General features: G+C 40.6%; 1 protein-coding gene across 1 annotated transcript in view; it reads left to right on the forward strand.

Moving 5' to 3' along the window:
• Nucleotides 1-11,681, forward strand: part of LOC311150030 (V-set and transmembrane domain-containing protein 2-like protein) — a 29,866-nt gene extending 18,185 nt beyond the window's left edge. The window contains exons 2-4 of the mRNA XM_084187273.1: nucleotides 1,567-1,733; nucleotides 3,277-3,321; nucleotides 9,976-11,681. Of these exons, the coding sequence (XP_084043399.1) occupies nucleotides 1,567-1,733; nucleotides 3,277-3,321; nucleotides 9,976-10,371 (608 nt within the window). The 3' untranslated portion in view covers nucleotides 10,372-11,681. The remainder of the gene's footprint in view (nucleotides 1-1,566; nucleotides 1,734-3,276; nucleotides 3,322-9,975) is intronic.
• The last annotated feature ends 145 nt before the right edge of the window (nucleotides 11,682-11,826 follow it).

Below are 11,826 nucleotides of genomic sequence, written 5' to 3' on the forward strand. Positions count from 1 at the left end.
ACTCTTCCTGGGGTCCATACAAAACATGAAACATGACATAATACAGAACATTAATAGACAAGAACAGCTCAACGACAGAACTACATGCATTTAAAAATGTCACACGTAGCCTACATATCAGTACATACACACAAAATATATAGGTCAAATAGGAAAAAGGCGTTGTGCTGTGAGGTGTTGCTTTATCTGTTTTTTGAAATCAGGTTTTCTGTTCATTTGAGCAATATGAGATGGAAGGGAGTTCCATGCAATAATGGCTCTATATAATACTGTACGCTTTCTTGAATTTGTTCTGGATTTGGGGACTGTGAAAAGACCCCAGGTGGCATGTCTGGTGGGGTAAGTGTGTGTGTCAGAGCTGTGTGTAAGTTGACTATGCAAACAATTTGGAATTTTCAACACATGAATGTTTCTTATAAAAAGAAGAAGTGATGCAGTCAGTCTCTCCTCAACTCTTAGCCAAGAGCGACTGTCATGCATAGTATTTATATTAGCCCTCTGATTACAATGAAGAGCAAGACGTGCTGCTCTGTTCTGGGCCAGCTGCAGCTTAACTAGGTCTTTCTTTGCAGCACTTGACCACATGACTGGACAATAATCAAGATACGACAAAACTAGAGCCTGCAGGACTTGCTTTTTGGAGTGTGGACAGACCTCTCCCCATCTTTACAACCATTGAATCTATATGTTTTGACCTTGACAGTTTACAATCTAAGGTAACACCAAGTAATTTAGTCTCCTCAACTTTTTCAACAGCCACACCATTTATTACCAGATTCTGCTGAGGTTCGTTGTTGGCATTTCCTGCCTAAGTTTGTCCACTTTGCCAATGAAGTAATCATTAAAATAACTGGCAACATCAACTGGTTTTGTGATGAATAAGCCATCTGATTTGATGAAAGAATTTGTCTTTCTGCCCATAATTTCATTTAAAGTACTCCAAAGTTTTTTTCCATCATTCTTTATATAATTGATATTGGCTTCATAATACAGTTTCTTCTTCTTTTTGTTGAGTTTAGTCACATAATTTCTTAATTTACAGTAAGTCAGATGTGCAGCCAGACTTATTAGCCACTCATTTTGCCCCATCTCCTTCAACCATACAGTTTTTCAATTCCTCATCAATCCATGGAGCCTTAACAGTTCTAACAGTCAGTTTCTTAACAGGTGCATGTTTATCAATAATTGAAAGAAGCAATTTCATAAATTAATCAAGTGCAGTGTCTGGATGCTCCTTATTAATTACATCAGACCAACAAATTATACTCATCAAAATGGAAATGTTTTAACTGGTAAATGAGGATTTATGATTGCATTCCTCATAGTTGCTTAGAAACACAAGTATTTCTGGATTGTGTTGTGTTGTAAAAAATAAATAAAAGATTTATGCACACTATTACTAGGGTTAACTCAATATTCTATTAGAGACCATTTACAATCACAGCGTATTATCATCGCTGTAAATCAACTGCAGTAAGAGCAAACACCACCCGTATTGTCTTCAGAGAGGACTGAGTCATCTTTTTTAAAGCCAACTGTTAACTTAGCTTTTTTCTCTCCATACAGCTGTGTTCACAGAGGTCCCCCATGACATCACAACACAGAGTGGCCAGGACGTGGAGATGGCATGCTCCTTCCGGGGGGCAGGCCCCTCCTACTCCCTTGAGATCCAGTGGTGGTATATCAGGAACCACAGAGACTGGACAGAGAAACAGCCCTGGACCTCCAATCAGGTAGCTAGACTGCTCACTCTCTGTCACTGTTGAAATAATGTTGTTGGTGAGGTGTTCTGTGATCAGTGATCAAAGGTTTGAGGCAGAGGATAAATAGATGTGGAACAAAGTCTTCTTATTCTCCCACATTGCAAATAGCAAAGCATTAGAATACAGTACTGTAGGCTATGCGCACAAACTCCTTACTAAATCCCAATCCTTAGAGTTTGCCATCGAGGCACAGTTATACAAGTCAGAATCAGTACCAACTAATAAAGTACACAGGGTTAAACTGAGTGAGGTGAGCAGCAAGGTAACAAACCACACATTAATCACTGCAGTAGGCAGAAATAGCAGCAGGTTCCCCAGGTGCCCCTGAGGCACAGGAACAGAAGAGGAGGCTGAGGAACCATCTCATGGGAAAATGCACCTGAGCTGGGCAAAGCAGAGCAGGTTTTCCATGAGGACAGATGGAATGTTTTCCAGGCCTCCTGCTGTGTCTTCCGACACTTTTTAATTGGAAAAGGGAGAAATGTAAAGAAACTTCCTCTCACCTCAATTCATTATTCATGAAGTGTCCCTGAGGACTGGCTTTGTTACACCATGCTTCCTTCCCTTGCTGGAGCATTGGGCAGGTGGTGCTACTGGCCTAGAATACTGTACAGGCTATGCTGTAGTGAACCCTCTTTTTCTGGATGAATCATGCCTACATGATAATATAGGTACAGGTTGAAATGTATTACATAATTGTTTTGTTTTCGAATTACAAATGTGGGGAATACAAAGATTGTGGAGATTGGTGCCTTGGGGGAAACAAAGGTGGGTCGGTCCACGAAAAGAGTGCCTTTTGCGTCCCTTTGATATTTAAAGTAGAAATTGTGCACCAATATTGAATTTGAAAAGCCTGTTAAATGTATTATACTGCCGTTTAATATAGACCACATGGAGAATTCAATAAATCATATTTCTTTATATGAATAAAGACTTGCTAAAGTGCTAAATTCAGCATTTTGACAAGTCTCTTTGTGCAGCCTCTGTGACTTCTATGTAGATTTGAACCCACTAAACCCCCACATTTCTCACATTTTTCACCACCATTGTAAAGCCCAAATTTTTTTTGCTTTGACAAAGTTTTTTCTGGAGATTATTATTTATTGATTAGTGATTTAATTTATGTCTGTCCCTCATTTTAAGGTCAACCCTGTTACGTGAACTGAACTCTTGTCTTAATATGGTGAAACTATTCCTTTTAAAATTGTATTTTTTGACCAAGTTACACTTCTTAAAAGGCCCCGACCCAGGTTTCACCTCTCAATATATTACTCTCAATAGAGTGGTGAATCTCCACATACCGTATGTAATTTTGAGTCCAGCTGTATGTTTTTGATGCAATTACCTGTGAATTAGGCATTATTACGCCCATTATCTATGTTCTGCTCTTTGGTGAAATTACCTGTAAGTGGACACATCATCAATGTAAGGCAGTTTTACACAATGGGGACATTTAAAAAAAATATATAAGTATTTCTAAAGTTTCTTATTCTTTGAAATCTCTTTCCTACAGGTTGTACCCCAGGATGAGATGTCAAAGGTTGCTACCAAAATAAGTGTGAGTCTTTACTTACTGCATTATATGTTATATCTCCTGTCTGGCGTCTCTTTTGCACTTTTGTATTTGTCTTGTTGGGAATCTAGTGTCCAATAGAGGCCTCATTACCAAAGAAACATTGCAATAAGTACTGACATTTCTTGGAGGCTGTGGAAGCTGAATGTCAGTTCTTTTCCACATTTGCAGCTTTTTTATTCATAGATTTTAGAAAAAAATAAAATAAAATGTTTAGCTTGAAGGGAATGTTGGTATCCTGCATATTTGACTCTTATATGTGGTTGTCTCAAGGGGTGCAACTTTGGTTTTAGAGGTGGGTGGAACATAACTTGCCGGGGTGTCTGAGGGTCCTCCCATTTTTTGGGGGCATCTAAAGTTAATTTCCTGAATTTCTACACAATCTAATATGACCCATGGCCCTTCTAGCCATCTCTATTTAGAACAACAAAAAGTTTGCAAAAATGCCCAGTCATCATGTAAGAGATCATTTTTAAATATGTTTAAGTGATTGATAAGACTGAACTAGATCAATGATATTTCAGTAATCAATATTGTGTTGCACCTTTAACAAATAGCCTAACAAATAAACAACTCTTACAAATAAAGTACAAAGACTTAACTTTTGATTGTCTTTATTAAGACATCCTCTATATCAAATTTCAGCCAGACTGCCCAGCCAGCCCTAGCCGCCTGAACGCCTGACCCCCACCAGTCCAGTCACCAACACAACTTCCTTCCCATCTTTTTTTTATATATATCTCAAGGGAAAGGTTTGGAAATCAAAAGTTTAATAAAAACACACATACACCTCCTACTCATTAACACACAGAAACAGTACATCCTCCATATCATTCATATCATAGGCCTAATAGTACTGTAGAGCTCTTTTTCTTACACACAATATAGCTGGGTCACCCCGTCCTGCCCCTAGCAGTCCACGGCCCTGCAGCGCCCCAACCCAACACACCCCACTCAGCTTTAGGATCTTAGTGAAACATTCATTATTGATTTCAGGTGTGTTAGGCCAAGGCCAGAGTGACAACCAACAGTACAGCAGACCCCCAGGGCCAGGACTGAGCAGCCCAGCAGCTAGGGAATGCCTAAATAGGTATCTCCCCTGAATACCTATTTAGGCATTCCCTATCAGACTCCTTCTGTCGTACAGTATTCCATATAAAGAATCAAGACCTTATGAAAGTTGCACAGTATACCCTTAATCTTGTAATAAATCAAATCTAGTGATACATAACTTGACATTTCTGTCATCCATTGTGACATTGTGGGAGGATAACCAACCTTCCAATTAATGGCAATGCATTTCTTAGCCACTATAAATGCAACATTACACAGTTTCTTCTGATAACAGTCTTCAATATCAACATTTCCAAGCAAACAAAAACAGGGAGAATCTGTAGACATGCTGAGATAAAACAACATACTCTTTGCCTGAATTCAGCCAGCCTTCACAAGACCATAACATATGCAAATATGTCCCCTTTTGTGTTTTACACCTCCAGCAGAAGAATGACATTTCTGTGTGCATGATATTCAGTTTAACTGGCATATACAGTGGGGAAAAAAAGTATTTAGTCAGCCACCAATTGTGCAAGTTCTCCCACTTAAAAAGATGAGAGAGGCCTGTAATTTTCATCATAGGTACACGTCAACTATGACAGACAAATTGAGGAAAAGAAATCCAGAAAATCACATTGTAGGATTTTTTATGAATTTATTTGCAAATTATGGTGGAAAATAAGTATTTGGTCACCTACAAACAAGCAAGATTTCTGGCTCTCACAGACCTGTAACTTCTTCTTTAAGAGGCTCCTCTGTCCTCCACTCGTTACCTGTATTAATGGCACCTGTTTGAACTTGTTATCAGTATAAAAGACACCTGTCCACAACCTCAAACAGTCACACTCCAAACTCCACTATGGCCAAGACCAAAGAGCTGTCAAAGGACACCAGAAACAAAATTGTAGACCTGCACCAGGCTGGGAAGACTGAATCTGCAATAGGTAAGCAGCTTGGTTCGAAGAAATCAACTGTGGGAGCAATTATTAGGAAATGGAAGACATACAAGACCACTGATAATCTCCCTCGATCTGGGGCTCCACGCAAGATCTCACCCCGTGGGGTCAAAATGATCACAAGAACGGTGAGCAAAAATCCCAGAACCACACGGGGGGACCTAGTGAATGACCTGCAGAGAGCTGGGACCAAAGTAACAAAGCCTACCATCAGTAACACACTACGCCGCCAGGGACTCAAATCCTGCAGTGTCCCCCTGCTTAAGCCAGTACATGTCCAGGCCTGTCTGAAGTTTGCTAGAGTGCATTTGGATGATCCAGAAGAGGATTGGGAGAATGTCATATGGTCAGATGAAACCAAAATAGAACTTTTTGGTAAAAACTCAACTCGTCGTGTTTGGAGGACAAAGAATGCTGAGCTGCATCCAAAGAACACCATACCTACTGTGAAGCATGGGGGTGGAAACATCATGCTTTGGGGCTGTTTTTCTGCAAAGGGACCAGGACGACTGATCCGTGTAAAGGAAAGAATGAATGGGGCCATGTATCGTGAGATTTTGAGTGAAAACCTCCTTCCATCAGCAAGGGCATTGAAGATGAAACGTGGCTGGGTCTTTCAGCATGACAATGATCCCAAACACACCGCCCGGGCAACGGAGGAGTGGCTTCGTAAGAAGCATTTCAAGGTCCTGGAGTGGCCTAGCCAGTCTCCAGATCTCAACCCCATAGAAAATCTTTGGAGGGAGTTGAAAGTCCGTGTTGCCCAGCGACAGCCCCAAAACATCACTGCTCTAGAGGAGATCTGCATGGAGGAATGGGCCAAAATACCAGCAACAGTGTGTGAAAACCTTGTGAAGACTTACAGAAAACGTTTGACCTGTGTCATTGCCAACAAATGGTATATAACAAAGTATTGAGAAACTTTTGTTATTGACCAAATACTTATTTTCCACCATAATTTGCAAATAAATTCATTAAAAATCCTACAATGTGATTTTCTGGATTTTTTTCCCTCATTTTGTCTGTCATAGTTGACGTGTACCTATGATGAAAATTACAGGCCGCTCTCATCTTTTTAAGTGGGAGAACTTGCACAATTGGTGGCTGACTAAATACTTTTTTTCCCCACTGTAGTACATTCTAGAGATGGTCTTAAACTGCAGTAATTTATGTCTGAGATTATATGAACATGACTGGGCATTCTAACATATCTGTATCCATTCATCATCATCAATAGCATCTCCCAGGTCTTCCTCACATTTTTGTTTTACATATTTTGTGTCATCAGGAAAAGCCACTATCAACCCTTGATACAGTTTGGAAATCAACTTTAGAGGTTTGTCAGACGGCCTTAAAATAGTTTCAATCTTTGAAGCTTCTTGCTTGTCCAGTGTTTGCTGCACAGAGATAATAAAGTGTTGTATCTGCAAAAGTTCACCTCTGCGCCGTCACAGACTGGTCTTCCCTGGCTGCCTGACCCTGCTGAGACCCCTGTCACCATCTGATCCTGCTCAGATGAGGCATAACAAAGAATTACCTTGGTGTACATTTATACATTATATTATCCAAGAATAGAATCAATGGTTCAATAATTGAAATGACCATTATTCCCAGACTGTAGCCTACCCATCAACTCAAGATGGAACATTGTATCCATTCACTGATTATTATAATATACTGCAAAATTCACCTGAGCTCCGTAGACTGGTCTTCCCTGGCTGTCTGACCCTGCTGGGACACCTGTCACCATCTGATCCTGCTAAGACATGATGAGCATAGTGTTGTGTACTGATTGTGCACCATGTCATGTTCCCCCCGTGCCCAGTGAAAGTTGCGCCCCTGAATGATTATATCTCTTCGCAGCAAAATCTGCAGAGCTGAGATTGTTGTATGCCCCATATATATAGCATTCTGTTGGTGGCAAGAATTTTGTATAATAATTTGTTGAATCAAGTGTTGTTTTTTGTATCAGTTCATATACCATGTGCCATGGAATTGATACATCGAAAATCTCTTCCTAGCTATTTTGCAACCTGTATGGCGCAGCTGTTAACATTTTTGTCCTCAAATGAAACTGGTATATTTTTCTATTCATGCCAATCCTTTTCAGCCAATTTTGATCTTTAATATGTGGCAGACAAGCAAATTTCCTACTTTCTCCCTCTTTCACTTGTCTCCTCCATTTTTGCGGTAATGCTGCAATCAGTTGGTTGTAATTTTGGATTGAGCAAACATTCCCATATATTTTCGATAGCTGCATATGTGACATAACTCCACTATTCCTATTAATAATAAAAATAATACAAAAAATCCATAAATAATGTTTTTTTTTATCAATCATTATATTTGAGTTTAGCCATAATATTTGTTGTAATATTTGTTCTCTTTTCTGGAGGATAAAATATAAATTGTAACCAGCTTTGTATGGCTTGTTTAAGAAAGGGCGATTCTTTGAACAAAGTTTAATTTTCAATTACTCAAAAATGAGAAGTTGTAATCTTTCTTAATAATCTACTGGAGAACCAGTTCGGGTTTAAGTATAAATGATGTATGAGTGAAGCTTTTAGTGAGAGGTTTAATGCTTTCATATTTAATAAGTTCAGCCCCCCAAATTCATATTCAATATATAAATAGGCACGTTTAATTTTGTCTGGCTTAGCGTTCCAAATAAAGGGAAAACATTTTTTGTTCATATGATTTAAAAAGTAATCTGGAGTAGGCAGCACCATTAGTAAGTAAGTAAACTGTAATAGGACCAAAGAGTTAATCAATGTGATTTAATTGCCGCAATACATTCCTCCTCTGTAAGTTGGCCTTCACACAGGTCTTTCTGTACATTTGTTAATTTTAGATTATTATTATTAGGAAAGAAATCCTTCCAGTTAACATCATTCAGTGGAGATTGAAGAGACTGAAAAGAAAACGTATGCCTAAAATATTTTGTTTCCTCTTTCAAAATATAATTGGTGAATCATGGATGATTAGATAGTGAAAAAACCCAACGCCATGATTAGATAGTGAAAAAACCTTTCATACGTTCTTTAAACAATAAAAGCTAATTTACCAACATTTCTGAAAATGGATATATAGCGTTTTGGAAATAAACTCTTCACTTACTTCTGCTACAATTATGTGTTTCAGATCTATAGAAAGACTGAGGCTGCAGTAAGATGTCTTCTTGTCTTCTCTCAGTAAAGCATGAACGCGGCCAACTTCACAACTGCACAGTGCGCTCTGCTGTCTTAATTTACAAAAATGTGCTCCTTGCTGGAGAATGATCGGGGAGTCAGCAGAACTTCTGATAGCTCATCTAGTGCTGGTAGTGCCTTGTTGCCGCCAGCCTGGCTGAGGGTAATGATTTGTTAACAGCTAGTTCTGTGCTCGCACAGCAGCAGTGTGTCCCTCTACTCGCTCGTCTCCAGGAGAAGATGAAGCCTATCTCTGATCTGATGTTTCCTCCCTGCTGCTGACTAACCATAATGAAACAAACAGCTGTGGTGTACGGAGTCGCTCAGCCGGTAAAACGGTACGGAGGGTTCCAGCCCAGTCATTGGTTTCAGCAGACATGGCTGGATACCAGCCTTTCATGTTTACCCACAAATACAGCTGATGGCATCAACCAGTTAATTTTAATATTCTATTGATGTAAAATCAAAGATTCTGAGATTATACTAAACCATGCAGACCTACTAACTATACTCCCCCCAAATTATTTTGGTCAGTTTTATTGGTCTCAAGGCTGAATGTGATTGTGTGATTTTCTCTCTGAGCTTAGAGGACTGGGCTGATAACAGAGATAGACAGCCACAGACTAATCATCAGCCTTGGCTACACTACCTGTGTGGGAGGAAGCTGATAAAGAAAACTGTATTTATACCCTGGTGTGTCACAACCAATGACTTTCCCACAGTATGTGATCACTTTGTGTTATCTAAGATCTGACACTATAAAATATATTTTCTACAGGTTTTATAAGCCACTGAACTATTAGACCCTTACCAAGTAAAGGCATGTTCTGTATGTATGCAGGGCCACAGCATCTCCTCATTTGTTTTAGTGAACAAATGGAACAGATCTCTCTGCAACATTGAAACGATGGTCTGACTATGTGTGTACAGGTAATTTGTGTGTGTGCCTCCTCACATCCCCACTCAATTGGTTTGGTTGCCAGACGGCTTTATTGAGTGCAGGGGCTGGGTGGCTGGGCTCGGTGGGGCTGCCAGCAGTACAGGGCTTGGGAGGAGGAGGGGCATCTGCTCTGTAAGTGTGCACTGTGGTGCATCTGTGGCAACGCAGCTAGCATCTCATTACAGAGCCGGCTGCCAGCCTCATCCGGATCAGACAGCCTGGCTGTCTCTCACACACACACACACACACACACACACACACAGGATGCAGGGACAGAGGGGTTGGTGGTGAGGATGTACAAGGACGTTTGTTTTCTAGCAAAATTATTAACAACAGATATAGACACTGAGGATCTTCAGTGGAAGGAGAAATGCAGCTGGCAGGCATATTAGGGTTGAAGTGAGGATTTTTTCATCTGTAAGGATAGCCTGTCAGGCATCCAAATGTATCATTTCACACTTGGATATATAGACAAATATATTTTCTTTGTCTATTGCAGGTGGTAAAGGTTGCCGGGAGCAACATCTCCCACAAGTTGCGTCTGTCCAGCGTGAAGCTGTCTGACGAGGGCACGTACGAGTGCCGCGTGATCGACTTCAGCGACACCGATAGCAATGCCCGTCACCACAAGGTGAGGGCCTATCTGCAGGTGGAGCCAGAGAGCAACCATAACCCGGCGCTGCGCCACCACAGGGCCAACTTCCAAACCAAGGACACCAAGGTTCTGGCAGGCAGCGGCCACCAGCCGGAGCATGGCAAGCACTCGCCAGCATCCCACCACAGCCACCACAAACCAACAGGCAATGGTAGGGAGCTGAGGAAGAGGTCTGCTGAGGATGACAGCGCTACTGACTGCACTGACAGCTGTCCTCTAGGCCTCACAGCTCACCCATAACCTCCTCAGCCTGCCCCGGCCTCAGCTCCAAGCTCCAACCTTGTCCTACACCCCAGACGGGCAAGTCCAGTCCTGGAGGACCACAGTGTGTAGAGACTTTTGATTCAACCACCCCAGCTGTAATATACATGATTAAACTAAAGTCTCTGCACACACTGCTGCCCCTGTTGCCCACCCCTGCCCTCTGCCCAACATGCACACACCAAATGGACTCCGGTGCTACCCCAGTCCTATACCTCTGGCCTCTCTCGTCTCCCCTTACACTGCCCTAGCACAACAATGTCCCACCAAAAACACCTCAGCTCCACTCCCAGTCCTTGCCCCCCCACCCCCTCTTTCTATGTCACAACCCACTAGATCAGGGGTGTCAAACAAATTTTGCCCCGGGGGCCGCATTCCTTTTTCAATGAGGTCCAGAGGGCAGCGCTGAAAATGTGTTATATTTCCACACTGTCAAAATTAGCTAAAAATAGTCCTCTATCCATAGTTTTTGGAATTTATGACACTCCCTGACTTTCTAGCTTTAATTTCTGTGCTTATTAGTGAGCTGGACAGTCAAGAAACTGTATGAATGTAGGTCCATTATAATTTCTACAGTTTCGATTTGGTTTTAGTCATGTATATTGAGTTTGTCCCCCCCCCAAAAGAAAATTACAATATTTAAAAACCACCTGCAGGCCGGATTGGACCCCCTCGGTGGCCGGATCCGGGCCGTATGTTTGACACCACTACTCTAGATTGTCCACACTCTATATATTACTGTATAAAATCACAAAGTGAGTGCATGTTCGACATGTTTTCTTAGAATGTTTTTCAACCATCCATGAGGAAATACAGTTTTAAGTTGGACAGTTAACTTGTTGCTTTGTTAATTCATTTTGGTTTGTTAATATCTTAAGTTAGTCTTCGTTTCTATGTTGCATTTGATTTTGCCAAAATGTCAGAGAGAACATTTGTAAATTTTTCTGAGCAGTTCATTTGCTGTCTCTCTATGGTAATAACTTAATGGGGAAATATAATTAGGTCACTAAAGCTGCTTTGTTTGTGAAAGACTTTCCTCTCAAGTATGATTTCCATTCAACCAGAGCTAAACCAATGTTTATAAAATAAAACCTGTTTATGGTGCTTTGTGCTTTCCCTACAGACTGAATGTGGCATTGTAAAAGACATGGATAAAGGAATTGTTTCTTGCTCTTAACTTTGCTTTGATGTTTTGTAAGAAATCATTATAAAAATGTTTTAGAATTTCTTCTAGGATGTTGGTCTCGCACTAAATGTTTGCCTTTATCAAATTAAATCAATTGTACATTAACCTATTTATTGTGACTTGAATGTGATCTGCCTTCAGAATATTTTCATAATTTAGTACCTCTAGTATGTACGGCCTTGAGACGTTGATGATGGAAATTTTTTTTGTATTTCATTCATCATGAAAAGTCAGCATCTGACCATGAA

This window comes from Coregonus lavaretus, assembly GCF_964263955.1.
Source record: "Coregonus lavaretus genome assembly, chromosome: 22".
In the NCBI taxonomy this organism is placed as follows: domain Eukaryota; kingdom Metazoa; phylum Chordata; class Actinopteri; order Salmoniformes; family Salmonidae; genus Coregonus; species Coregonus lavaretus.